The sequence below is a fragment of the Argopecten irradians genome, chromosome 4, assembly GCF_041381155.1.
Source record: "Argopecten irradians isolate NY chromosome 4, Ai_NY, whole genome shotgun sequence".
In the NCBI taxonomy this organism is placed as follows: domain Eukaryota; kingdom Metazoa; phylum Mollusca; class Bivalvia; order Pectinida; family Pectinidae; genus Argopecten; species Argopecten irradians.
The window spans coordinates 49357257-49383052 of NC_091137.1; the positions used below are offsets into that span (position 1 = coordinate 49357257).

A 25796-nucleotide genomic window follows, 5' to 3' on the forward strand; every position below is an offset into this window, starting at 1 on the left:
TACAAAGTTACTTTGTGTTCAAGGGGTCATACACCTTAAAAATTATACGGCGACAGTTTGTAACAATGGACTAGGGGATACAAAGTTACTTTGTGTTCAAGGGGTCATACACCTTAAACACTACGACAGGTTGTAGCTATGGACTAGGGGATACAAAGTATTAACCTTAGGGAAGGGTAAAAATAAACAGTATTGAGGGTAATAGTCATCATACATCATTATTCTGAGTGAGTATTTATACAGTGAGATGAACATGGGGAATGGTGAACCTGGTAAATATTGTGTGTTAACCAAAAAGCATGACAAGGGAGATAAAATTGCTGAATTTACATTTTGTAAATATTGTTTATATTATTAATGTATTGTTGTCATTTTAGTGCTTAGATCATGAATAAATATGAAGGACAAAGTATTTGTTGTCGTTATTATGATGGCATTGTTTATGAGACACTATTGGTATAAATGGTCCTGAACAGGAGTCTTCTTAGGCAAATGTTTGCTGTTTGCTGTTTGCTGTATTTAGGAAAACTTCTAGGTCCCAGAGTGATCTTGGCACCCACTGTTGGTTGATCTATGCAGATCAAAGAAAGTATCATTCCTGTGTTTTTCCCTTCTTTCCATATTCCTTTGAATCATTTGATAATTTATAAATCAAATTCTATCGCAACTTCTAAATTTTACGATTTCCACTTCAAAACATTATCACAGAGATTAAGTTTCTCAGATTGAAATTCTATAGAAATACCTTTGAATTTAATTATTGAATTAATGTGAAGATCAAAGTAAATCCGCAGAGATAAACTTTCCCGAGTTTATCTTGATCATGAAATTAGCGAAAATAAATTGTATGCGAAAGAAATTCGGTTTACAGTACACAAGGATAACTAGGGTCCTAGGGGAATTTCAGAAAGATCCATACTTTATGAGAATAGTGATAACAAACTTCAACTATCAATATTCAAGATGGCTGTCTGATGGTCATTTTGTTGACTGACCGGTCATCATAAAATGCGATATGCACAACTAGGGTCCTAAGAGCAGCGATGCATAAAATTTGAGAAAGATCACTTCTGAACTTTTTGAGAAATAGCAATGAGCGATGGACCATGGATGAAAAGCGATTTGAATAGTCCACCATGTGACTCCAAAACAAACAATACAATTAATTCAAATAGTGTTTATTTATAACCAAACATCTAGGCAAAATTGGAATGCTTGGAAATTTGTGGAATTTCTTTTTAACTGGCATGATCATCAAACAGCACTGATATAATTACGAACAGGCTGAAAAGTCAGCATAACATTCGGAACAAAACAAAATCTACATGTACCATGATAGTATCACGTTTGGAACATAAGTATGGTATTCAAAAACATGTAATCCCAGCATCGAAGACTTAACAATATAACTTGTGTTAGAGAGTAATTAAGATATATATCACAGTCTATTGTCTTATAAACGCATATTTTTACTCTCTTTACACATTAATGACACAGTTACATGTGTGTGGGTGGAAGTGGTACTGTGTAGATCCTCTTGTTTCCCCGGAGAACCAAAACAACTTTAATTAGTAATTATGTAATAAGTTAGATATATCCATACATCAGTTTAGTCCAAATTTCATCGTAGTCCGTAAGTCAAATCATCACTATGTACACACTGGTTACTTCATCTTCTTCTTCTTCTTGGTGGTGCGTCGTTTCGTCTTGGAATCAACGATAAATTGTGATTGTTTCTTAATTGCGTTTCGATTCGGAACGTCTCCATCGTCATCGCCACTGTCATCTTCATCTGTAGAAAAATGAAATATTTATTTATACATCATTGCCACAGTCATCTTCATGTGAAGGAAAATGGAATAATTCATTTCATACATATTGACAGCTAAGAAAATAAAGTCTATGTAAATAGGGAGTTAGTTGTGGTTAATGTTAATGTCTTGTTGGAATAGCATCATGAATTGGTTAAATGGTTTCACTAGTCACAATTACAACATATCACTTGGAAAGAAGCCTGTATATTTCCCAATGTTTTCAGTTTATTTCAGTAATTGATAATCTTCAATAATTTAAGTCATACTGTATATTGTGTTTATCTATTACCGTTATCTATGTAGATTTGACTACATATTATATTTGTGATTGCCTAAAACATGTGTGATGAGGAAGTGAAGTGTGAGTATATACATTTTATGGGCCGTGGTTTATAAAACCCTTTGGTATATAAGGCAAATTATGTTGGTTGAATGGAGTTGTGATCAGTGGTCAGTATATGGTTGTATATTGGTGTTTGTTTGTGAAAAATAAAAAAAAACCAAAAACATATATATGCATTCATGCATGTCTTTTAAAGCGTTTCAATTTGATGAGAATTATTAAAATTGCAGCAATTGAAGATACATTAATGTACATCAATTTGTAATAATCATGACTTCATATCCTTTGAATTCATTATGATATCATAATACTACCGGTTTATAACATAGATATGCAATATGATCTGATGATGCCACAATAGTTGAAGTTTATAGATATATGTGATAGATATAGGTTTTTGCAGTAACACAGCAAACGTGATGAATTTAAAATAAAATCAAACAAATAAAGTTCAGCGAAACAAATATAATCCAATCAAAATAAAACATAATGAATATAACTGGCACGAATAAACAGATTTGTGAATGAATGTCATCTTACTGAGCACAAACAATCACTAGAAGACCAATCTGATAACCATGGCAAACATTAAAAAAAAGGTTACCATGGTAACCATTCACAACCTAGTAACCATGGCAACCAGCGACACTTTGGTAGCTATGGCAACCATCTGCGACCTAGTAGCCATGACACCTGTGACTGTCTGTGTGTTGTCTGGCTCAAACTTTTATTCCTCTCTTTTTTAACCCAACATTGTAGTCTGATTAATCCAGGATCCCGAAGAGTTACTTCCCTTCGTTTCACTCTGTAATGCTGGAGTGAAATGAAGGGAAGTAACTCTGACCAACCCAGATAATGAGACCGGAAGGGTGGAATAGAGAGGAGAGATTTTGTGAGGGAAGTAAGGCTGCAAACCCTGTGTGACAAACTTACGTCCTCCATAAAGGGTTTGGGTAAGGTCTAATACATAGCAAAACCACACAAGTTAGTAATACACACAAATACAATGTATATACTGTATAATCAAGGAATATTGTTTAATACTGTAAGAAACAATGATTTCTCATGAATTAATGGGTCACTGTTAAACAATACAATATAAAATTACATATCTAATGAAATAAAAACCGTTATTTGGTGTAAAACCATCGCATAAATCTTCTCTGGGAAATAATATTCGTGTTACAAGATGTTAGGAGGTAATCAGTAAAAAGTTATAATGTTCAATTTGATCATAATAAAGAAAAATGGGCAACGTTTTCTGTAAATTCATGTATCATTTAAAGATATTAGACTTTTCATAAATTCATGTATCATTTAAAGATATTAGACTTAACATGTTTAGTGAAACACACCAGTCCTAAGAGAGGGATAGTAGTAATTAGTTTAATTACTGAAGGCTTACATATCACTAATATAAGATACAATACGGTGATACATGTAAATTATGAAACAACTTTAAAGACAAAATGTAAAAAATAGTACTTAAGTTTGCTAGAACTTTTCAGCCATTAATGACTGTTTTTTTGTTTGTTTTTAACACATGTATATGATCATGCCAAATGATAGTAAAATGTTAGTTGAATTCATTTTAGATTTAAAGATGACTATGCAGCTCATTATGAAAGTTAAACAAAATTTATAACTACCGTCGTATCCCATATCTCTCTCCTTCTGGGGTAGCTTAACCCTTGTGTTGTATTGTGGCAGTTTTCCTTCCATACTGGCATGGAACTAGAAAAATAGAATATTTATGTTTGTTGAAAGAAACAAAAACAAAACAATATAAGTAATTAATCACACATTAAATACAAAATGTTTTATAAAAGTAAGTGATGACGTTTATAGACACAATGTTTTTTAATTATCAAACATCTGTTTTTATTTTTTAAGAAATTCACATATGCCTTATTAGGACTGAATTCCGACTTAACAAACCATTACGGTAAAATGTGGAAATGAGATGGAAATTTTTGCTATTTACGCGAAGGTTAATTGATCATGAAAATCTCTCGCTCGTGTAAGTTTTTGTACATGTATAAACTTTGTTGTTAAAATTATGAAAATGTATCTATCAAAAAAATAATAACACTGTGAAAGTTTTATGCATGCAAATCGTGAAATTCAGAAACTTGTGAAGATACCCACGCTAACAGTAAACCTCCTTATCAGTACTGTAAGGACTTTATAACCCTGTTTATAACTTTCAAACCAACTCACTTCTTCTTCCTCCATTTGTTTGGTAATTTCATTGATCTCCTTGCCGTCCAGTTCCTCGAGTAGTTTCAGGAGTTTCTCCTCACAGAGAGATAACTGGTCTAGTACGTACTCATCTGATGTAGGCGCTATCTGGGCTGTCGGTACGTGTCCTTTGTTCTACAATGAAAGAGACACACTAAGATCAGGCTTTAGATGGATTGATTGAAAGGTGATTTGTGAAATGACAGAAGGTTTTGATCGTGAAATGCAGTCATGCAATGTTATATTGTGATATTGTGGCCATGGTGAAGTTTATAACTTCTTGTCATGAGAGGATGTAGGTATTGTATTTACTTCAATTTAAATAAATGGTGAGGTTTGTGATGAGATGGTGAGGTTTGTCAGTAAGATGGTGAGGTATATGACTTACAGCTTTCAGATGGTGTAGTTTGTCAGTAAGGTGGTTAGGTTTGTGACTTACAGCTTTCAGATGGTGTAGTTTGTCAGTAAGATGGTGGGGTATATGACTTACAGCTTTAAGATGGTGTAGTTTGTCAGTAAGATGGTGAGGTTTGTGACTTACTGCTTTAAGATGGTGTAATTTGTCAGTAAGATGGTGGGGTTTGTGACTTACAGCTTTCAGATGGTGTAGTTTGTCAGTAAGATGGTGGAGTTTGTGACTTACAGCTTTCAGATGGTGTAATTTGTCAGTAAGATGGTGGGGTTTGTGACTTACAGCTTTCAGATGGTGTAGTTTGTCAGTAAGATGGTGGGGTATATGACTTACAGCTTTAAGATGGTGTAGTTTGTCAGTAAGGTGGTTAGGTTTGTGACTTACAGCTTTAAGATGGTGTAGTTTGTCAGTAAGGTGGTTAGGTTTGTGACTTACAGCTTTAAGATGGTGTAGTTTGTCAGTAAGATGGTGAGGTATGTGACTTACAGTTTTAAGATGGTGTAGTTTGTCAGTAAGATGGTGAGGTTTGTGACTTACTGCTTTAAGATGGTGTAGGTTTGTCAGTAAGATGGTGGGGTTTGTGACTCACAGCTTTAAGATGGTGTAGTTTGTCAGTAAGATGGTGAGGTTTGACTTACTGCTTTAAGATGGTGTAGTTTGTCAGTAAAGATGGTGAGGTTTGACTTACAGCTTTAAGATGGTGTAGTTTGTCAGTAAGATGGTGAGGTTTGTGACTTACAGCTTTAAGATGGTGTAGTTTGTCAGTAAGATGGTGAGGTTTGTGACTTACAGCTTTAAGATGGTGTAGTTTGTCAGTAAGATGGTGAGGTTTGTGACTTACAGCTTTAAGATGGTGTAGTTTGTCAGTAAGATGGTGAGGTATGTGACTTACAGCTTTAAGATGGTGTAGTTTGTCAGTAAGATGGTGAGGTATGTGACTTACAGCTTTCAGATGGTGTAGTTTGTCAGTAAGATGGTGAGGTTGTGACTTACAGCTTTAAGATGGTGTAGTTTGTCAGTAAGATGGTGGGTATGTGACTTACAGCTTTAGATGGTGTAGTTTGTCAGTAAGATGGTGAGGTATGTGACTTACAGCTTTAAGATGGTGTAGTTTGTCAGTAAGATGGTGAGGTATGTGACTTACAGCTTTAAGATGGTGTAGTTTGTCAGTAAGATGGTGAGGTTTGACTTACAGCTTTAAGATGGTGTAGTTTGTCAGTAAGATGGTGAGGTATATGACTTACAGCTTTAAGATGGTGTAGTTTGTCAGTAAGATGGTGAGGTTGTGACTTACAGCTTTAAGATGGTGTAGTTTGTCAGTAAGATGGTGAGGTATATGACTTACAGCTTTAAGATGGTGTAGTTTGTCAGTAAGATGGTGAGGTATATGACTTACAGCTTTAAGATGGTGTAGTTTGTCAGTAAGATGGTGAGGTATATGACTTACAGCTTTAAGATGGTGTAGTTTGTCAGTAAGATGGTGAGGTATGTGACTTACAGCTTTAAGATGGTGTAGTTTGTCAGTAAGATGGTGAGGTTTGTGACTTACAGCTTTAAGATGGTGTAGTTTGTCAGTAAGATGGTGAGGTTTGACTTACAGCTTTAAGATGGTGTAGTTTGTCAGTAAGATGGTGAGGTTTGACTTACAGCTTTAAGATGGTGTAGTTTGTCAGTAAGATGGTGAGGTATATGACTTACAGCTTTAAGATGGTGTAGTTTGTCAGTAAAATGGTGAGGTATGTGACTTACAGCTTTAAGATGGTGTAGTTTGTCAGTAAGATGGTGAGGTTTGTGACTTACTGCTTTAAGATGGTGTAATTTGTCAGTAAGATGGTGGGGTTTGTGACTTACAGCTTTCAGATGGTGTAATTTGTCAGTAAGATGGTGGGGTTTGTGACTTACAGCTTTCAGATGGTGTAGTTTGTCAGTAAGATGGTGGGGTATATGACTTACAGCTTTAAGATGGTGTAGTTTGTCAGTAAGATGGTGAGGTTTGACTTACAGCTTTAAGATGGTGTAGTTTGTCAGTAAGATGGTGAGGTTATGACTTACAGCTTTAAGATGGTGTAGTTTGTCAGTAAGATGGTGAGGTATGTGACTTACAGCTTTAAGATGGTGTAGTTTGTCAGTAAGATGGTGAGGTTTGTGACTTACAGCTTTAAGATGGTGTAGTTTGTCAGTAAGATGGTGAGGTTTGACTTACAGCTTTAGATGGTAGTTTGTCAGTAAGTGTAGTTTGTCAGTAAGATGTTTGTAGTAATGTGAGGTTTGACTTACAGCTTTAAGATGGTGTAGTTTGTCAGTAAAATGGTGAGGTATGTGACTTACAGCTTTAAGATGGTGTAGTTTGTCAGTAAAATGGTGAGGTATGTGACTTACAGCTTTAAGATGGTGTAGTTTGTCAGTAAGATGGTGAGGTTTGTGACTTACTGCTTTAAGATGGTATAATTTGTCAGTAAGATGGTGGGGTTTGTGACTTACAGCTTTCAGATGGTGTAGTTTGTCAGTAAGATGGTGGGGTTTGTGACTTACAGCTTTCAGATGGTGTAATTTGTCAGTAAGATGGTGGGGTTTGTGACTTACAGCTTTCAGATGGTGTAGTTTGTCAGTAAGATGGTGGGGTATATGACTTACAGCTTTAAGATGGTGTAGTTTGTCAGTAAGGTGGTTAGGTTTGTGACTTACAGCTTTAAGATGGTGTAGTTTGTCAGTAAGATGGTGAGGTATGTGACTTACAGTTTTAAAATGGTGTAGTTTGTCAGTAAGATGGTGAGGTATGTGACTTACAGCTTTAAGATGATGAAGTTTGTCAGTAAGATGGTGAGGTATGTGACTTACAGCTTTAAGATGGTGTAGTTTGTCAGTAAGATGGTGAGGTATATGACTTACAGCTTTAAGATGGTGTAGTTTGTCAGTAAGATGGTGAGGTATATGACTTACAGCTTTAAGATGGTGTAGTTTGTCAGTAAGATGGTGAGGTTTGTGACTTACAGCTTTAAGATGGTGTAGTTTGTCAGTAAGATGGTGAGGTATGTGACTTACAGCTTTAAGATGGTGTAGTTTGTCAGTAAGATGGTGAGGATTGACTTACTGCTTTAAGATGGTGTAGTTTGTCAGTAAGATGCTCCACACCCGCCTTCACAGACACCATGATAGTGCTGTTTCTATGTAGTGTGTCCTCGGTTTCCTCCTGTCGTTCCTCCTCCTTCTGTAGCTGAGTCTGAAACTCCTCTAACATCCTCTGTCCGCTGTAACAAATGTAGTTCACAATATACAATAAGCAGTAGTCTACCAACATCTATGTACAATTACTCATGAACATCGACGTAAAATCATCCCCAACACTGAATGTCCCACTTACCTGGATAATTTGGCATCTCCAGAGTATTTCATCTCCTCAAACTCTTGTTGGAGTTTTTCTTTGTCTTCTCGTAATCTTGTAATGGATTTTTCATTGTGATTCTTTAGATCTTCTAAGTGTTTAGTCGTAGCTCCCTGGCCCTCAAACCGATGTACAACATCCTGTACAATGAAAAAAGTGTCAAAGATAGTGGAAAATGTTTACACTGTTGATAGAGCAAATATTTAAAAGAAACAATTGTAGTAAGAATTTATCACTATCAACATTTTAGCTGTGGTAAGAAGCCTAACTGACATACCAAAGTATAAAAACTGATGCTTTCCTAAACATACACAAGTGACTTACCATTGTGTTGGACACACCAGTGACGTCCTTGATGTGTCTAAGTGACTAACCATTGTGTCAGACACACCAGTGGCATCCTTGATGTGTCTAAGTGACTTACCATTGTGTTGAACACACCAGTGACGTCCTTGATATGTCTAAGTGACTTACCATTGTGTTGAACACACCAGTGACGTCCTTAATGTGTCTAAGTGACTTACCATTGTGTCAGAGACACCAGTGACGTCCTTGATGTGTCTAAGAGACTTACCATCGTGTCAGACACACCAGAGGTATCCTTGATGTGTCTAAGTGACTTACCATTGTGTCAGACATACCAGTGGCATCCTTGATGTGTCTAAGTGACTTACCATTGTGTCAGACATACCAGTGGCATCCTTGGTGTGTCTAAGTGACTTACCATTGTGTCAGACACACCAGTGGTATCCTTGATGTGTCTAAGTGACTTACCATTGTGTCAGACATACCAGTGGCATCCTTGATGTGTCTAAGTGACTTACCATTGTGTCAGACATACCAGTGGCATCCTTGGTGTGTCTAAGTGACTTACCATTGTGTCAGACATACCAGTGGCATCCTTGGTGTGTCTAAGTGACTTACCATTGTGTCAGACACATCAGTGGCATCCTTGATGTGTCTAAGTGACTTACCATTGTGTCAGACTCACCAGTGGTATCCTTGATGTGTCTAAGTGACTTACCATCGTGTCAGACACACCAGAGGTATCTTTGATATGTCTAAGTGACTTACCATTGTGTCAGACACACCAGAGGTATCTTTGATGTGTCTAAGTGACTTACCATTGTGTCAGACACACCAGTGGTATCCTTGATGTGTCTAAGTGACTTACCATTGTGTCAGACACACCGATGGCGTCCATGATGTGTCTAAGAGACTTAACATCGTGTCAGACACACCAGTGGCATCCTTGGTGTGTCTAAGTGACTTACCATTGTGTCAGATACACCAGTGGCATCCTTGATGTGTCTAAGTGACTTACCATTGTGTCAGACACACCAGTGGTGTCCTTGATGTGTCTTAGTGACTTACCATTGTGTCAGACACACCAGAGGTATCCTTGATGTGTCAAAGTGACTTACCATTGTGTCAGACACACCAGTGGTATCCTTGATGTGTCTAAGTGACTTACCATTGTGTCAGACACACCGATGGCGTCCATGATGTGTCTAAGAGACTTAACATCGTGTCAGACACACCAGTGGCATCCTTGGTGTGTCTAAGTGACTTACCATTGTGTCAGATACACCAGTGGCATCCTTGATGTGTCTAAGTGACTTACCATTGTGTCAGACACACCAGTGGTGTCCTTGATGTGTCTTAGTGACTTACCATTGTGTCAGACACACCAGAGGTATCCTTGATGTGTCAAAGTGACTTACCATTGTGTCAGATACACCAGAGGCGTCCTTGATGTGTCTAAGTGACTTACCATTGTGTCAGATACACCAGAGGCATCCTTGATGTGTCTAAGTGACTTACCATTGTGTCAGATACACCAGTGGCATCCTTAATTTGTCGGAAGGCTTCCTCATATGATGTGATTTTCTGTTGCTGTTCTTCTCCCTGTAAGGCCTGCTTCTCTTGTGGGTTGATGTCATCAGCCTGAATGGACCCCCTCTGGGCCTGTAACACAATGTATTGGTTCATAACAGACTTATACACATTTAACCCACTTTGAACAACTTATTTTTTGCCAGATAGAAATTTTGCGGGAGATTTTGAACGCGAATTCAAATATTGCGCAAATGATTTCATACGCGTATGTGCATATAAATGCAAGATTTTCAGTTATAGCTTTTGATCACGAATTTATGTATTCGCAAATGCTGAAAATAAGGCAGAAGCAGAATACTGTATTTGCGAAAATGAAGTAGTTTATAGTTACAATATATAAGTCATCTGTGCAAAAATCATTCTGATCCAATGTAGGAATTGTATCCATGTTTTTGAAAGTGGTCAATTTTACGGAAAAATAACTTTTCCGAAAACCATAATGACATTTGAAATAAATAGACAACAAATTCAATTATCCTTGTTCATGCAGCAATGAGAAATCAATGAAGTTCAACTGAAATGTATAGAATAAAACGTACAATTCTTCGCTCAATCCTCTCATGTTGAATCTTCTTATCCTCTGCTTCCTTCTTCATTTTTTGTAATTCTATCTCTCGCTGTTTCCTCTCGGTGTACACCACCTTCTCGTTCTTGGCCAATTCTGCTTGAGCAGCCTCTTTTGAAATCTGGGCATCATCATGCATGGCTTTGAGTTCCTTGAGCTCACTTCGTGTGCTGCGGATCTCTGCTTCCATGGCGTCAAGAATACAGGGAAATTTCTCTGCTTCCTGTATAGTAATTTGAATTTTTTTAAATACATTTTTTCATTTCATTGATATAAAATAATGATTTACACGAATATTCAAGAATACACAACTAGAAATAATTGTGAAAGTGTGGTTTAACTTTTTTATCTGTTGATCAAAGCTATTCTAAGTAGCGTATCGACCCTATAAGTGCCCCCTCTCTTTTTAGGCACTTACATTGAAATTAATGCAGATTGAAAATATGAATTTTAATGCCGGTAATGATAATTTTATGAAAGGCTATTTCCAGTTTGGTTCCTATAAGCACCCCCTTATTTTATTTGTGTCAAGAATTCTGGGGACCAATATGGTATCTCCATGTAATGAGATTGGATGTCATGAAGTTGGTTCCCTTGTTACCAAAAAAAACTTCAAACTAAAAAGAGCGTTACAGGTAACTAAAAATGTCTGTATGCCATAAAATTAAAGGACGGTACAAACATTGGAAACACTACATTCCCCCAAGGTCACATGAATAACCTACTACTTCGAGTTTCTTCTTAATATCCTCATAAATTCGTTTCAGATGCATTGCTTCATCAATTTTTAGGCTCGTCTTATCATAGCTGTTCTCCAAGTATCGCATGGTCTAAAAAAATAAAAGATTTGCATTAGGAAGAGAATTCCACAAGAAGCCTGAAAAAGAATTCAAATGAGCCTGATACATAATTTTCATTTGAAAATTAAATGATATACCAACAGTGTCATTACTCCATACTGAATTAATTTACAAAATTAAACATTTTAATTGGTACTCCTCTGATTAATATTAGTCCACAAATTTTGTAATAATGCTCAAAAATTAAAATACACCTGTAAATTAAAGTCAAACTTGTCCATAAGACCACTCAAGGGACAGAGGAAAAATGGTCTTTAAAGCCATGAGATTTTTATACAAAGGTTGAATTGTGTTGAATTTAGTCATTTGGGACTTATCATTGGTCTTATTAAGTAGGTGGTCGTTGTACAGAGGTGATTGATGAAGGTTTAAATTATCACGTTGCTGCATTTTTCTTTTGAATACAGATCAAATTTACAGCTGTCTTGTTTTACCTGAGCATCAGCAGATTCTCCTTTGTCGGTAGCCACAGCCTCAGAACTGTCCTGTACCATCTGTTCATATTTTGTCTGCAACATCTCTAATCTCTTTTGTTTGGAAGCTGTTTGATGTCTCAGGCTGTTGAGACGCTTTACAGTGTCACATACTTTGTGGTCCATTATTGTGATGGCTTGCTACAACACAAAAGGAAACTGATAAACAAATGTTGGGAATACAAGAATGATGGCATTACAAGAATTATGAAGTAAATGAAAGAGATATCCTAAAAAAATAGAAAGCACTATACAAAAATATAATAAGCCAAATTTGGAAACTGACAAATATTCAGATGGCAATACAAGAATTATGAAATAAATGAAAGAGATATCTTATAGAAAGTACTATATAGTACATCAAATTAGAAAACTGACAAACACCTAGAATAAGATGGCATTTCAAAATTAATGAAATAAAAGAGGTTTATCAAAGAGTTATAAAATCTCAATCCGAATGTCAGGCTTTGTAACCATGGATGGCATTGATTCTTACAAAGTCTATTTCTGATATTTGTGTCTCATAAAACACCAGTAACTAAAACTTTCTACTTACTCTTCCTGTCTTATTCTTCATGGCAGCTTTTTCTACGGGACGATCTCCAAACGCTTTGTCAATGACATGATAGTCTTGCTGTAAATGAAAAGAGAATTTATTATTAAAATATCTTTCATCAATCCTTGACAATTTACACAAACAATAACAATTAATAAACAGACTTTTTAATCAGAAATTTTTATGGAAATTTAATTAATTAGGTAATAACTTACCGACAAAGAGTCGCTCAGCTTCTTCCTGACAGCCTTGTTTTCATTACGAAGAGTTAAAATGTTCTCTCTGTTCTTTTTCATTGCATACTGAGAGGTTTCATAGTAGGCCTTTCGATCACCCTCTGGAAACATAAAATATGATTAACTCAAATCTATATTAATCGCTCTCTGTAGCCTCCAAAGGCAATTTTTGCAGGTATATGATTGGTCAGATTTTTTTTCTGAGGTGACTTCAATTTTACTATGAGATACAGTAGGCCTATATCCCAGGGTGGAAATAACGACATTGATAGTAACCCCTGGAGTATCGAGGACGGTGTAGGAAGTAAAACCATGAGGTTATGTATCAAATTTTGTAATAATTTTATTATATTAATGCTGTCAAATAATATGCATGTTTGGTAGACAAACTAAGTTGCCATCCTGAAAGACGTTCGATGCGATTCAAATGTTCAGCTCAACTGTTGTCGACAGTCCACTTTTTTACATGCAGTTGAACTAAAATAAGTGAATTGATTAGTGTCACCGAATAAACACCACAAATGATTATCTTGTAAATTGAAAAAAAAAACTTTCGACGAGGTTGCAGTAACGTTATTGTTAAGTATTTAAATGCGCCTAATGATTTGTTTTCACAATTATTTGCATCGTCCTAACTGCAACTGCAAACAAAGAATCTTACCAAGGAGGGCGATCTTTGCCTTCAGTTCCTCTATTTGTTCCGTCATAGGACGCTGCATCGTCGATGTGACGGGCATTTTCGGAGATTTCTCTGTATATCAACAGAAAAGAGAACTCCTTACGACCACTGCAAAATAAAGTGTTTTGACGTATCCAAGGTGCCCTCACTTATGCGCATGCCCAACAAGGGAGGCAACTCTTCTTAATCCACATATCTACTCAAGTATGTCGATCAAATCTCAGTAGGCCTAGGGGCAGAATTTTTTTTTCAATTTTAAATTTCTACTTTTTAAAAAAAATATATATTGGAAATAGATGAAACATAAAATAATTTACATTGACATATTGACAATAGTATTTACCCAATATACTGCAATCACATTATTGTATAATACAATGGAGAAGCCATAAAAAAAACACCTTATTTTGTTAATATTAATTATAAACTTGTTTCATGTAAACTATGTGATAACATGAACACTAATAATTCTTTTTCCTTGTTTTGAAATTATTTGAATTCAGTTTTATTTCAAATATTTTCAGGATTATTTTGTAATTTATAATATATGTATAAATATGTTTGTTGTCTTTTTGGCAATAAACAATAATGTGACTTTAAATAATTTGAAAAGAAAATCTTCGTAACAAGTTTTTGCAATTTTGTCTTATTCTAAATTTAACATTTGCCAAGCATGTCATATACATGTACAAACACAGAGACTTCTACAGCAAGATTTTTCAAGAAGACTTTCATAAGATATCAATATGTATCTGCCCCTGCATTCATGTATCTAAAACACCCTGGTAGAACTTGAGAAGTTCAAAAGGTGTTTTCAAGATGGCAGCTGTGGTGGCCATCTTGGATTTTGGATCAACCTGATTAATAACAACACTTTGTTAGGACCATTTCAAGATCATTTCTCCCTTCAAATCATCACTTTTTGTTGCACAGATAAACAAAGAATACATTCAGGTCTTATTAAATGATCTTTATTGTGAACACTTTAAAAGTTTAATGCAGAAACAATTTCTCCTTATTTGTGATAATAAACTTAACATTATTGTGAAGTAAATAACAAAGCATTATATTATACAATACACGTAAAATTTATCGACACTATATATGCATGTATTTTACATCAGTTCTGTATGGCAATTGTTCAAATACCAGCTGTGTGTAGATCTTAGCCAGTAGCAGGAATGTTATGGGGGCTTATCACAGGCACCTGACACAAATTTCTGCCCAGCAGTATTATGTATATACTGTTGGTTAGAAATTCTATCGTCCCAGGTCCCCGTGCATCTTATAGTATTGCCATGTGTTTATCTGTGGGCTTAAAGTACAGTTTGGTAACAGTTTGTTTATTTGTGACAGAAGTCAATTAAGTAAAAAAGGATTTTGAGAGAGTTAACTGTTGTATTTAATTGTCAAAAGGCACTTTTGATTTAATAGCAACACTAACAAATTCATCAATGCAAAAATAACTACCAGCAGTCAGTTAATTTTGTAGATTATCCTTATACACAAGTCAAAACTTTAAAGAAGCTAGCTACACCATTGACAAATGTTTTTTTTTTCTCTATCAAAAACAGTAGCAGACGAATTAGTATACTTTACATCATTACCACCATTGCAAATTTTGAGCTTCTTATCTTACTTCAAGATAAAAATATTAAAAACAATCAATTAGGTCCTGAAAAAGTCCAAGGCACTATGCCCTATATGGGGTGAAGTACATTCACAAAAAGCAAAATAAATTATTCTATATTATTTTTTGTGTTTATAAGACGTATATTTACATGAGTAAAAACCAATGATTGTTCCAATAATGAGTATCATTTATGCTCTGTCAGCAGTGAAGTATGCTTAAGAATTAGAACAGAATACATTGTATGTAAATGACATATATCATGTTTTTACCGTATGTGTCTTCAACCCCTGCATATCTATTGATAAAACTGAAGTTCTAAGCAAGAGTCTAACTACATGTATTTTAAGTTTACTTGTGTGTTACAAGACTTTCTAGGGACTAGCTGACATGTATAGGCGGAGAGAAAACAGTTACTATCATACTTGTGCCTTAAGAATAAGAGGTTGGTCATCAACATAGTACTTTGTAAATTTGATTAAAAACCAACATTCTAATTAAGTGTTTCTGACAAAAATGTTTTGCATTGACCTTATATTGACCTTACATTGACCTTACAATGAACTTACAGTAATAAAGCTCCAACCAGACCCAGATCTTTTGTATATAGCTACAAGCTGTGCAGTGAAAATCAATGAGGAATGAAGTATAACAGGACCAGAGTAGTGTGTCACCAGCTAGAAGGTGACTAGGCCGCTAAACCTGCCTATATTACTAGCCTTTTTTTTTTTTTTTTTTTTAATTTCTGCCTAATACATATGCAAAAAAACAACAAAACATATATATAAATAAAAAAGCTTAATAATATAGACATGTTTAGCAGACTGGAAGGCGACCATATGTACAATTAAAACCTGCTACAGAAGCAACTTGACTCCAATGATTTTTTTATAATAATGTTTGTCATAACTAAACACAAAAATCCTCTGGAAACTGGTAACATGGGAATCATGAAATTCATATACATCCTAGATAGCTAATTTTTTTGAAAATATTTTTGCAATTTGGTGAAAGTCAATAAAAGATAATGATATATACAATTAATGTAGCTGTTAGTGTGTCAAAGCATGAATCATAACCTAGCACTGTGTATGTGTATCCATCTACATTTATCTATATATTTAAGCAATTTTACCTCAGCTATACATTGATAAACCAACTCTGACCCCAAGCTTAAGTAAGGCTATAAGCCAGTATTTTTACGATGACATCAGCGTAATGAGACTATATGAGTGAGTTTAAGTAAATAACATTATAAGCCAGTATTTTTTACGATGGCATCATACAGATGCCCACATGATGTATATCTGTGGCAAGCTATTAAAGTACCAGTATATATGCCAGGTATTGTTAAACTATAATGAAGAGATATCTATGTATGTAGGATGATGTTTCTATCGATGCATGTATACCATATCCGTGCATATGGACAATGTAAAAAGGAAATTGATCCATACATATATATATACAGTATTACCTGGATAGAAACATGTATACCAATATATTAAGCCAAATGCACACATACTTAAGGTATGTCCTAACAAGAGGCCCATGGGCCTTAACGGTCACCTGAGTTAGAATATATAATGAAACAAATAATGAAACAAATTAAAGACATATAAACACTATATGCTGGGCCTTGAAGTTGGTCAGTGATTTATAAATTTGACTTTTAAGACTATGAAGAGTATTTGCTTCCATCAAACCTGTGAACTTTCATCTATAAAGTGTATTTGATTATACCATTTCCAGAATTTTAAAAGAATATTTTTGAAGTTTTAGCCTATTTGACCTTTTTTGGCCCCGCCCCTCTGCCCCCAGGGGGTCTGCCTAGACCAATATGGATATGATATTAAAATGCTATCTCAGGCTAATAATTCTAACCAAGTTTGACTCGTTTCCAATGAAAATTGAGCAAACAATGTTCATAAATGTGTTTTCCCTATATAAACTATAGTAAACTTGACCCTCTCCCCAGTGGGAAACGTGAGACCCCAGGGTCATATAATTCACAATTTTTGTAAAGGACCTTAAGACCTTTCTATTTATGAAAAGTATTTGATTCTACCATTTCCAGAATTTCAGAAGAAGATTTTTGAAGTTTTTTAGGGACCATATAATTCACAATTTTGATTGGCCTTATGCCTTAAAAGGTTTGTGCAAAATTTCTTTGAAATTGCTTCAGCAGTTTTGGAGAAGAAGTCGAAAATGTGAATTGTTTACGGACATACGACGGACGACGACGGACAAAAGGCGATTAGAATAGGTCACTTGAGACTTTGTCTCAGGTGACCTAAAAAGATACAAGGTATAAGGCCCTTATGTATAAATATGGTTAGAAAATCATATAATCAAAACACTTTAGTTGAATAAAGAAAAAAATATTTTGAAGGAATTTTAACTTTGATGTATAAATTTTTAACTATTTCAAACGTGTGCATAAATTAGATCTATATAATACTCTGAAATTGATTTCTTATACCATATTGTTTACACTGACAAACAACAAAGTTACTGCCAGTATTGTGGCAAACCTTAAATTGGAATGTGCATCAATCCTTCAGAAATAAATAAATATCTGCACCTCCAACTTCCTTATTTTTGAATACATTGGGTACTGTATATAGCAGGGACAGTGCTATCAGATGAAGGAAAGAGTAAATATACCTGTAAATATATACACCAGGAAGTTAATAGTGGATACAGTCAAAGTTACACAATTCAGTAATCAGGAGGAAGAACTATTGTAACAATGTGTGAGTTTAGACAATGAGAAACCTATAATATGCATCATTGCCTATCAGAAGTTTCACAATCTCGTGTATTACTAGACTAGAGGAAGAACCAGAGCCTTAAAACCATAAAAATATCAACGCAAAATTGTCCCATTTTTTGCCCTGCCTTTTGGCTACATGTACTTTTACTAATAAATGTGTTTTTCTCCTATTGAAAACAACAAAATATATGTGTCCCTGGCAGAAACATTCTGTTTTCACAAATAAATGTACAAGTACCTGGTATATCTCCTGTTGTAAAGCCAATTTACCATAGATATTTGTATGAACCACACATTGTACATTTGATGTATCTCACATACGTGATTGTGGACCATCATACATTGACTTAGACAACATTCTGGAGTTGGAATTACATATTCGACCCACTAAGCACCCAGGGTGTTTAAACAATTGAAAATGAAGGGATGTTTATTAGAACCAAGTTTGGGCTAACATTTCACAAAATTATTGCACAGAGTAAGCCATTAATCCATTACAAAATAAATCAAATAGAGAAATCTACACCGTTTTCATAGTTTCGCCTATAAGGGCCACATAAGTGGAATTTATTCCTCAAAAGTAGAGAGGGGCGCTTATTGGAAGAGGGGGCGCTTATTGGGTCGAATATGGTAATTAATATCCGAGTACACTTATAAACAGTCACCGACCCAACATTAATACCCTTAGACATATCACAGCACTGGAATATCATGTTACAGTATACTTAAAGATGCTCCACCGCCAGCAGAGCATAAATGACATTTATCATTTGAACAATAATTGGTGTTCAATCGTATATATTGATGTCTAATTAAAACAAAAATTATAATAAAATAATTTATTTTGCCTTTGGTGCATGCGCAATCAGTATTTCATTCCATATAGGGTATAGTGACACGGAATTTTTTAGGGATGCAATTAATTATATTTTTATATTTTTAACTTAAAGTAAAATTAGAAGCTCAAATGTTTCATTGGTGGTAATGGTGTAAAGTAAGTAACTTTTGTAACTGAAGAAAAATACTAAATCGTTTGCTCATGTTTTTGATAGTGAAAAAATACCATTTGTCAGCAGTGGAGCATCTTTAATGGTAGACATCAAAACTTTGACAGAAATATTTGGTTTCCTAGCCTTTAAAAACAAATACTGATTATGTACAATATATAGGCCCTAAACAGGTAAGTAAATACATAAAAATGAGATGGTGTACAACATTAATGATAAAAGTCGTAGTTTACTAAAAATATCAGTTACACAAAATGAAACAATATATTATTGTTATATTATTACTTTTTGTTTTTCTTACTGTAAACAAACTTATTTTTGAATACGATTCAATTTTGAATATGATTCAATTTTGCATATTTTGCCGACAATACAAATTCCCGAAAAATAATTTCTGCAACAGAGTGCCAATTTCAAGTAAGAATTTTTTTATGTTAATAAATGAGTACGTATGTAGTGTAAACAGTGAACTGTAAAATTTAAATGTCACAAAAACATTGTTACGAATGAAAATGTAAAGTCACCACGAACAATGAGTTCGTATACAGTATATGATAAGGTTTTTTTTTTATACTTGAATTTTGAAAGATAAATAATGCCAATAACAATATGTTAATAATTAAAAATCTACTTTCACATTGTGTTATGTGCAATACTTGAAATCTAAATGGGAAAGAATTTTTAGTAATCATATAATTTGTTTATTGGTAATAAAGGAAATATTTGTCACAAAGTGAAACTGAGAGTTGCTTGATAAATAATTATAGTGAAAGTTGTGTTGTGACATTTCAAAACATGATCAACATAAATGTAGTTACTTTTCTTTTTTTAATTTTGGTGTAAAATAATTGATTGTTTTTATACATCACCGGCCACTGTGTATAGAAACATGTTGTGAGGCACTAAATTATAACCACAGATTGTGACCGGTACTTTTGTATGATCAGGGTCACAGGGACCTGGCACAGATTGTGACCGGTACTTTTGTATGATCAGGGTCACAGGGACCTGGCATAGATTGTGACCGGTACTTTTGTATGATCAGGGTCACAGGGACCTGGCAGAGATTGTGACCAGTACTTTTGTATGATCAGGGTCACAGGGACCTGGCACAGATTGTGACCACAACTTTTGTATGATCAGGGTCACAGGGACCTGGCACAGATTGTGACCACAACTTTTGTATGATCAAGGTTCCCAGTCGATATAAATAATTGATAACACAAAATTACCCTGATATCAACCAATCCACTTTAATTCAACCTGTTTTCCCTTAAAAAATCTCTAATAGGAATTCCCATTCATAGCCTAGATCTACACTTCCTTGAAATATTATTTTATTCATAATCAAAATTAAAAAGGTCATGTGTGTTCATGCATTCATTTATAATTCACATCGCAAGTGTATAAGTCATAAAACTGGTAAACATCAAACATGATCAGGAATCACGTAAAAGCTGGTAAAAAATTTAACATATTCTATATGCTAATTTTCCCAATAGAAAGTCTACAAAATCACATCTAAAACACTACTAAAAATTCTACCTATAGTCTACAAAACAAATTAAAAAGGTCTATTTATAGTCTAGCTTGACTGCTAAAAAATGGAATGTTTGTGAATCGTTAATTACTAGTATATCAACAAGTGCACTGTTCCATGAACAAATTATTACCAAAATAAATATAAGCGGGTAACAAAAAATGTTAACAGGGAAAGACTTTTTCTGTGTATCCATCTATAAAATCAGTTACACCTTAACTGCAGGTATAATAATTAATCTCTAAATTAAAATCTAAAACTGATATTTTGTTGCTCCCAAAATACCTTATACTACATACAATAATGCACTGATATTTGAATTTTAATGAACTTAAAATCAAACAGGAAAATTCAATCTTCTTTCGAGTCTAGTAACTCATTCAATCCTCAAGATTCATTTAGATTCTTCTAAATCAAAGACTAGACCAGTCCATTATGAAATTTCAGGGTGGAATTACACACTGAAAATAAATAATTCTTTGCCAATTTTCTTTAGAGAATACACTGACAAATTTACTCTCCTTCCTCCTTTTTTCTAAGCTTTTGCCCCAAAATACAAAATTTCATATAAAACCCAAGCATAGAGATCTGAGAATGAATCACAGTTTGTTTAATTATGGACCCACCAGAGTGCCAGTAGACCATTTTTAGATCTTTCAGGAGTCTAGATCAAAAACTGGTAAAACTCATACTCTGCATAGTACTATATATGTATAGCACTGTGTAGAGTATGATTTTTACGACCATTTAAAAATAGTCTTTGGGCACTCTGGTGGGTCCATAATTGTATAAACTGCACTAATTCTTAGATCCCTGTGAACCCAAGCTTAAGTGTCCCATTGTCACCCTACCGAACATACCAGGTACTCTCGATGCTATAATCTCACTAAGTTTGCTACAAAAGAAGAAACCACAGCAGCCTGACTTAGCTAAACTCACCTCACTCCCCTCCCCACATACACACATGGCTGATGCCTTGCCAAGTGATCTAAATAGGAAATGATTACTGTATCCAGACGAGGAAAACAAACGAGGTTCAATAATCAGAAAGGAATTCCATTAAGTTTTAATTTTTCTATGAAGTAATTTGATCAGTACTTCTGAAAGATTCCTAAAATATTATAGATACCAGATTTTCCTTTAAATTTTTTAGCAATTATATATATAAAAGGAGTGGGGAATACGATGCTCTTCTATATTACATAGCAGGGCTAGTGCTACTCCAACAATGGTAGAGGTTAAGTGTGACAAGACACTTTTGAAACATTACATTCCTTTTAATTTCCCATGGCAAAAAAAGGGTCCGTAGGTCAGGAGGATTTTTTTTCCACTCTAAAAGGTAGGAAGGTGGCATCACATTTTATAGGAGTAGGAAGGTGGCATCGCATGTTATAGGGGTAGGAAGGTGGCATCACATTTTATAGGAGTAGGAAGGTGGCATCACATGTTATAGGGGTAGGAAGGTGGCATCGCATGTTATAGGGGTAGGAAGGTGGCATCGCATGTTATAGGGGTAGGAAGGTGGCATCACATGTTATAGGGGTAGGAAGGTGGCATCACATGTTATAGGGGTAGGAAGGTGGCATCACATTTTATAGGAGTAGAAAGGTGGCGTCACATGTGATAGGAGTAGAAAGGTGGCGTCACATGTGATAGGAGTAGGAAGGTGGCATCACATGTTATAGGAGTAGAAAGGTGGCGTCACATGTGATAGGAGTAGGAAGGTGGCATCACATGTGATAGGAGTAGGAAGGTGGCATCACATGTGATAGGAGTAGGAAGGTGGCATCACATGTGATAGGAGTAGGAAGGTGGCATCACATGTGATAGGAGTAGGAAGGAGCATAAGGATAAAATGCCCTCAACACAACAACCTTTCTGTTTTTGTGTAAATGATTTTATGGTAAGTGTATCACAGATTAACATTTCTTCTATATAATGATCACGTTGTAACTTGTGACATTACACAACATGATTATGGGACCAAAAAAATTCCAGGTCCAAACTTAAAATCTGTACTAAACAAAACTTACCAATTTACTAGTAAAAGCTACATTAAAAAGCAGGCTTCAATTGAACCTAAAAATCTTTCAAACACACATATATATAATAATCACTAAAAGTAAGGCAAGCATATATACTAGTATAATATGTACCTGGTACATACAATAATGTAATAGTGTAACTGAATACAAGTGTCTCTATGGATGCCATGCTAGTAACACCTGGGATAAGGTCTCCGTAAAATTTTCAAATTCTCCCAGACTTAACAATTGGAGACACAATTCTAGTTCTCAATTCTCACCCGATGAAATAAGGGGAAATAACTCATAAATCCAGTCATCGAATGATCTGGTTCTTCTCACAAATCTAGATTTCTCATCTGATGACACAATCACTTAAAACTCCAACAGCAGATGACACTAAATAATCTTATATACAACCCTCCCCATGATACAAGGGGGAGGTAATCCCATGTCACAAGGGAAAAAATCCCATGCCACAAGGGGAGATAATCCCATGCCATCAATCAAATTCTTCTCTAGATAACATTAGGGGAATCATCACAGATCCAGTTCTCTGCTGCTCCTTGACTGATCCAGAACATGCCTATCAAACAGGTATTGGAAAGCGATGTGGAAGTTCATCAGAGCACAGTCGTGTTCACTTCCGTTCATAAATGGAGGCATCAAATCCAGGACCATGTTCAAATGAGCATAGAGTTTTGGGAATATTTCCTTTTCCAACTTGGTCAGCATGACGATGATTACTGTCAGCATGTCGTCAGCACATGGCTGGTAAACACAGCCAGGGGCAGAAGAATCTACCTTTAACTTTGATACCTCCTTGGCCACTAACTTGAATGCTTTTGTGATGTTTTTCATTTTCAGGTTAATAGGAGCTACTTTTATCACCTCCTCAATGTTGCTGCTGAATCTTCTTATGGACTCCTCTGATGAGAGGCTTTGCATTCCATCAATAGAAGGGAATGAATCAGTCAGCATTGCGCAAGCTCCAGCACCTTCCGTCATTTTTGGGACTTCCTCGTAAGTTGGAAGCTGTAAACGAGAGTCCTCCATTGCTGAGGCCTCGTGATAAGTTGGAGGCTCTATATTGTTCATTCCTGGCAGTGAGAATATCTCACTTTCAGTGTCGTCCTCGTCATTCTCATGAAATGGAAAGCCATTGATGTCTTCCATATCCTCCAATTCATTATTGGCATACATGTAAAGTTTATCGATGGACATTGCTTCCAGTGTGCTTGATAAATCTTTGATCTTATCCTGTCTGCTTTTCCCTCTTTTACCATGATTCCTCAGTACTACAGTGTTTGTATTGTCCAACGGTAACTTTACTTGGGTATTCTCCCAGTCCTCTGGCTCGCTGATAATAGCTAGCCAGGGATCATCAATGCCCAATTCATTCATAGAAACTCCTACAAGCTTCTCAGCCAAGTTTGTGGATTTTTTACTGAATCTGTTTTCATACAATTTATTCAGTCTGACATAAAGTCTTTCATATAGATGTGATTCATAGCAAAGCCAAACATTTTTGTAAGTGTCTTTATTGTTTTTCAGCCTTGTTTTCAAATTTTCTCTCAAATCTTCCTGCCGAAGGATGTAAATTATGCGTTTACACATTTCATCCATGTGCCTTTTGATTTCTGATTTAACAGAGTCCATGAGTGAGTGAAGCGGTAAAGTGTTTGGGTGATAGACTTTTAGTTCTTTGTCAGTTACACATTTTGGCTTGGCAAGTTGGCAGGTTGTCACTTTGTCATTATTTGAATTTATATCAGCAACGTTTTCTGTACTTGTACAAATATTCACAAATCCATCCAATTCACATTCTTGATCTTGGACTTCTTCCGATACATGGGAAAGGAAATCAGCTTCGGCCATTGATCCATCAATTTTCTGTAAAAGATTCTCACAGAAGTGATGATACTGTCTGTGTATCTCGCCACTGTTGACAACAGATGATACTCTTTCCCCGAGGGTAGTCCATTCCTTTGGTTTAGTACTTAGGATTCCAACATCAGTTGAACTTCCAGCTCCATCATAGAGTGACTGCCACCCTAAGGAATGCCCCACTGTATCTAGTTCTCCTAATGCTAGGCAAATAGCTTCTCTAACAGACGCAATTTTTACCTTCCTGAGAATCAGTTTATGCATGTTTTCCTTTTCACTTCGAAGCCTGACTGTAATCTCCAAGTAAATCTCATGAAAAACTTTCACACTTACTTTCCTTGATCTTCTTTTCTTGGAGGCTGGGTCCTGTTGACGAACAACTACATTCTTTATATTTTCACGAATCATTTGCATTTCTGTAAGGACCTCGTGTACTTTATCTCTCTCTTTGCGGGCTCTATCTAACTGCTCTTTTCCATTGCTACATTGAAAGTCCCTCAACTCATTGACTTGTGTTTGACATTTTTGGATTTGTTCAGCTTGTTGTTGAATATCCTTTTCCAAATGAAAGAGAAATGATTTTAAGAAATCAGCACTGCATTCCCTGATGTAACTTTCTCTTTCAAATTTTGGATCTTTGAGAAAACTATCCCGCTGTTTACGTAATGAACACTCAGTTAAGGAAATAGCTTTGTCTTTTTGAAGAATTTCAGTTTCCACATTTTTTAGACAAGCTTCAATACACTGGAGAGCTGTTCTTAGAGATGGTGAATCTTCCAGATTCAAATTGATAGAGGGTAGAATGTAACAGTGAACTAGACGGAGAATCTCCTGGTTAAATCTTGATGGTGGATGGTCATCAACTTCTGGTTCAACACTTACACATACAGAAGCACCAGCTGGTAATACTTGTTGATTTTCAAAGAACACTCTCGCAGAATGAAATAGATCATCCACTTCTGAATCAAATTCCATACACTGACTGCTCCCTGCACTATCTTGAAGTCCAATAATTTCTAGTTGTTTATCAGACGACATTGACGCCCGTTCCTCTGACGACAACGGGCAAACATCGTCGTTTGTTTTTATCCATCGTAGGACTTTGAAATCACAATCGACTAAAACAGAGTCCACTATCAAGGTTTTAAACCAAATTCCGGGTTCAATAAATTTTAAGTCCCCTCCAACTCTACCGACCATCGGTAGATAGCCATCATGTAGATTCACATCTGGAACTACAAGTGTTTCACCATTATACTTGAAATAGATGTACATTTTGGAAGGAACGTTAATCCCATCACATTATTAACGGGCGACTGAGTCACAACAGCGCAACTGGTCACCTCGGGGGAAGTCACGTATGTTGTTGATCGAAATAGAAAGTAGAGATATGTCGCTTAAGATCTTATAAATAAAATTATTTGTATCAAATTAGGAATAGACATTGGGCTAATATCTCTATATTAACACTG

The 25796-nt window shown here is 35.4% G+C and overlaps 2 protein-coding genes across 2 annotated transcripts; both read right to left on the bottom strand.

The window, feature by feature from the left end:
• Positions 1–1162: 1162 nt before the first annotated feature.
• On the bottom strand, positions 1163–13616 carry LOC138321919 (outer dynein arm-docking complex subunit 3-like). The gene is made up of 12 exons (XM_069265951.1): positions 13443–13616; positions 12761–12882; positions 12546–12623; positions 11951–12130; positions 11382–11486; positions 10631–10879; positions 10017–10160; positions 8172–8332; positions 7902–8058; positions 4378–4533; positions 3807–3891; positions 1163–1792 (listed from the first exon to the last, which is right to left on the bottom strand). Exons 1-12 carry the CDS (start codon positions 13516–13518, stop codon positions 1665–1667), a joined length of 1641 nt encoding a protein of 546 aa, XP_069122052.1. The 5' UTR covers positions 13519–13616; the 3' UTR covers positions 1163–1664.
• A 793-nt stretch (positions 13617–14409) lies between these two features.
• Positions 14410–25778, bottom strand: LOC138321920 (uncharacterized). The gene has a single exon (XM_069265952.1). It carries the CDS (start codon positions 25597–25599, stop codon positions 22978–22980), a length of 2622 nt encoding a protein of 873 aa, XP_069122053.1. The 5' UTR covers positions 25600–25778; the 3' UTR covers positions 14410–22977.
• Between the last annotated feature and the right edge of the window lie 18 nt (positions 25779–25796).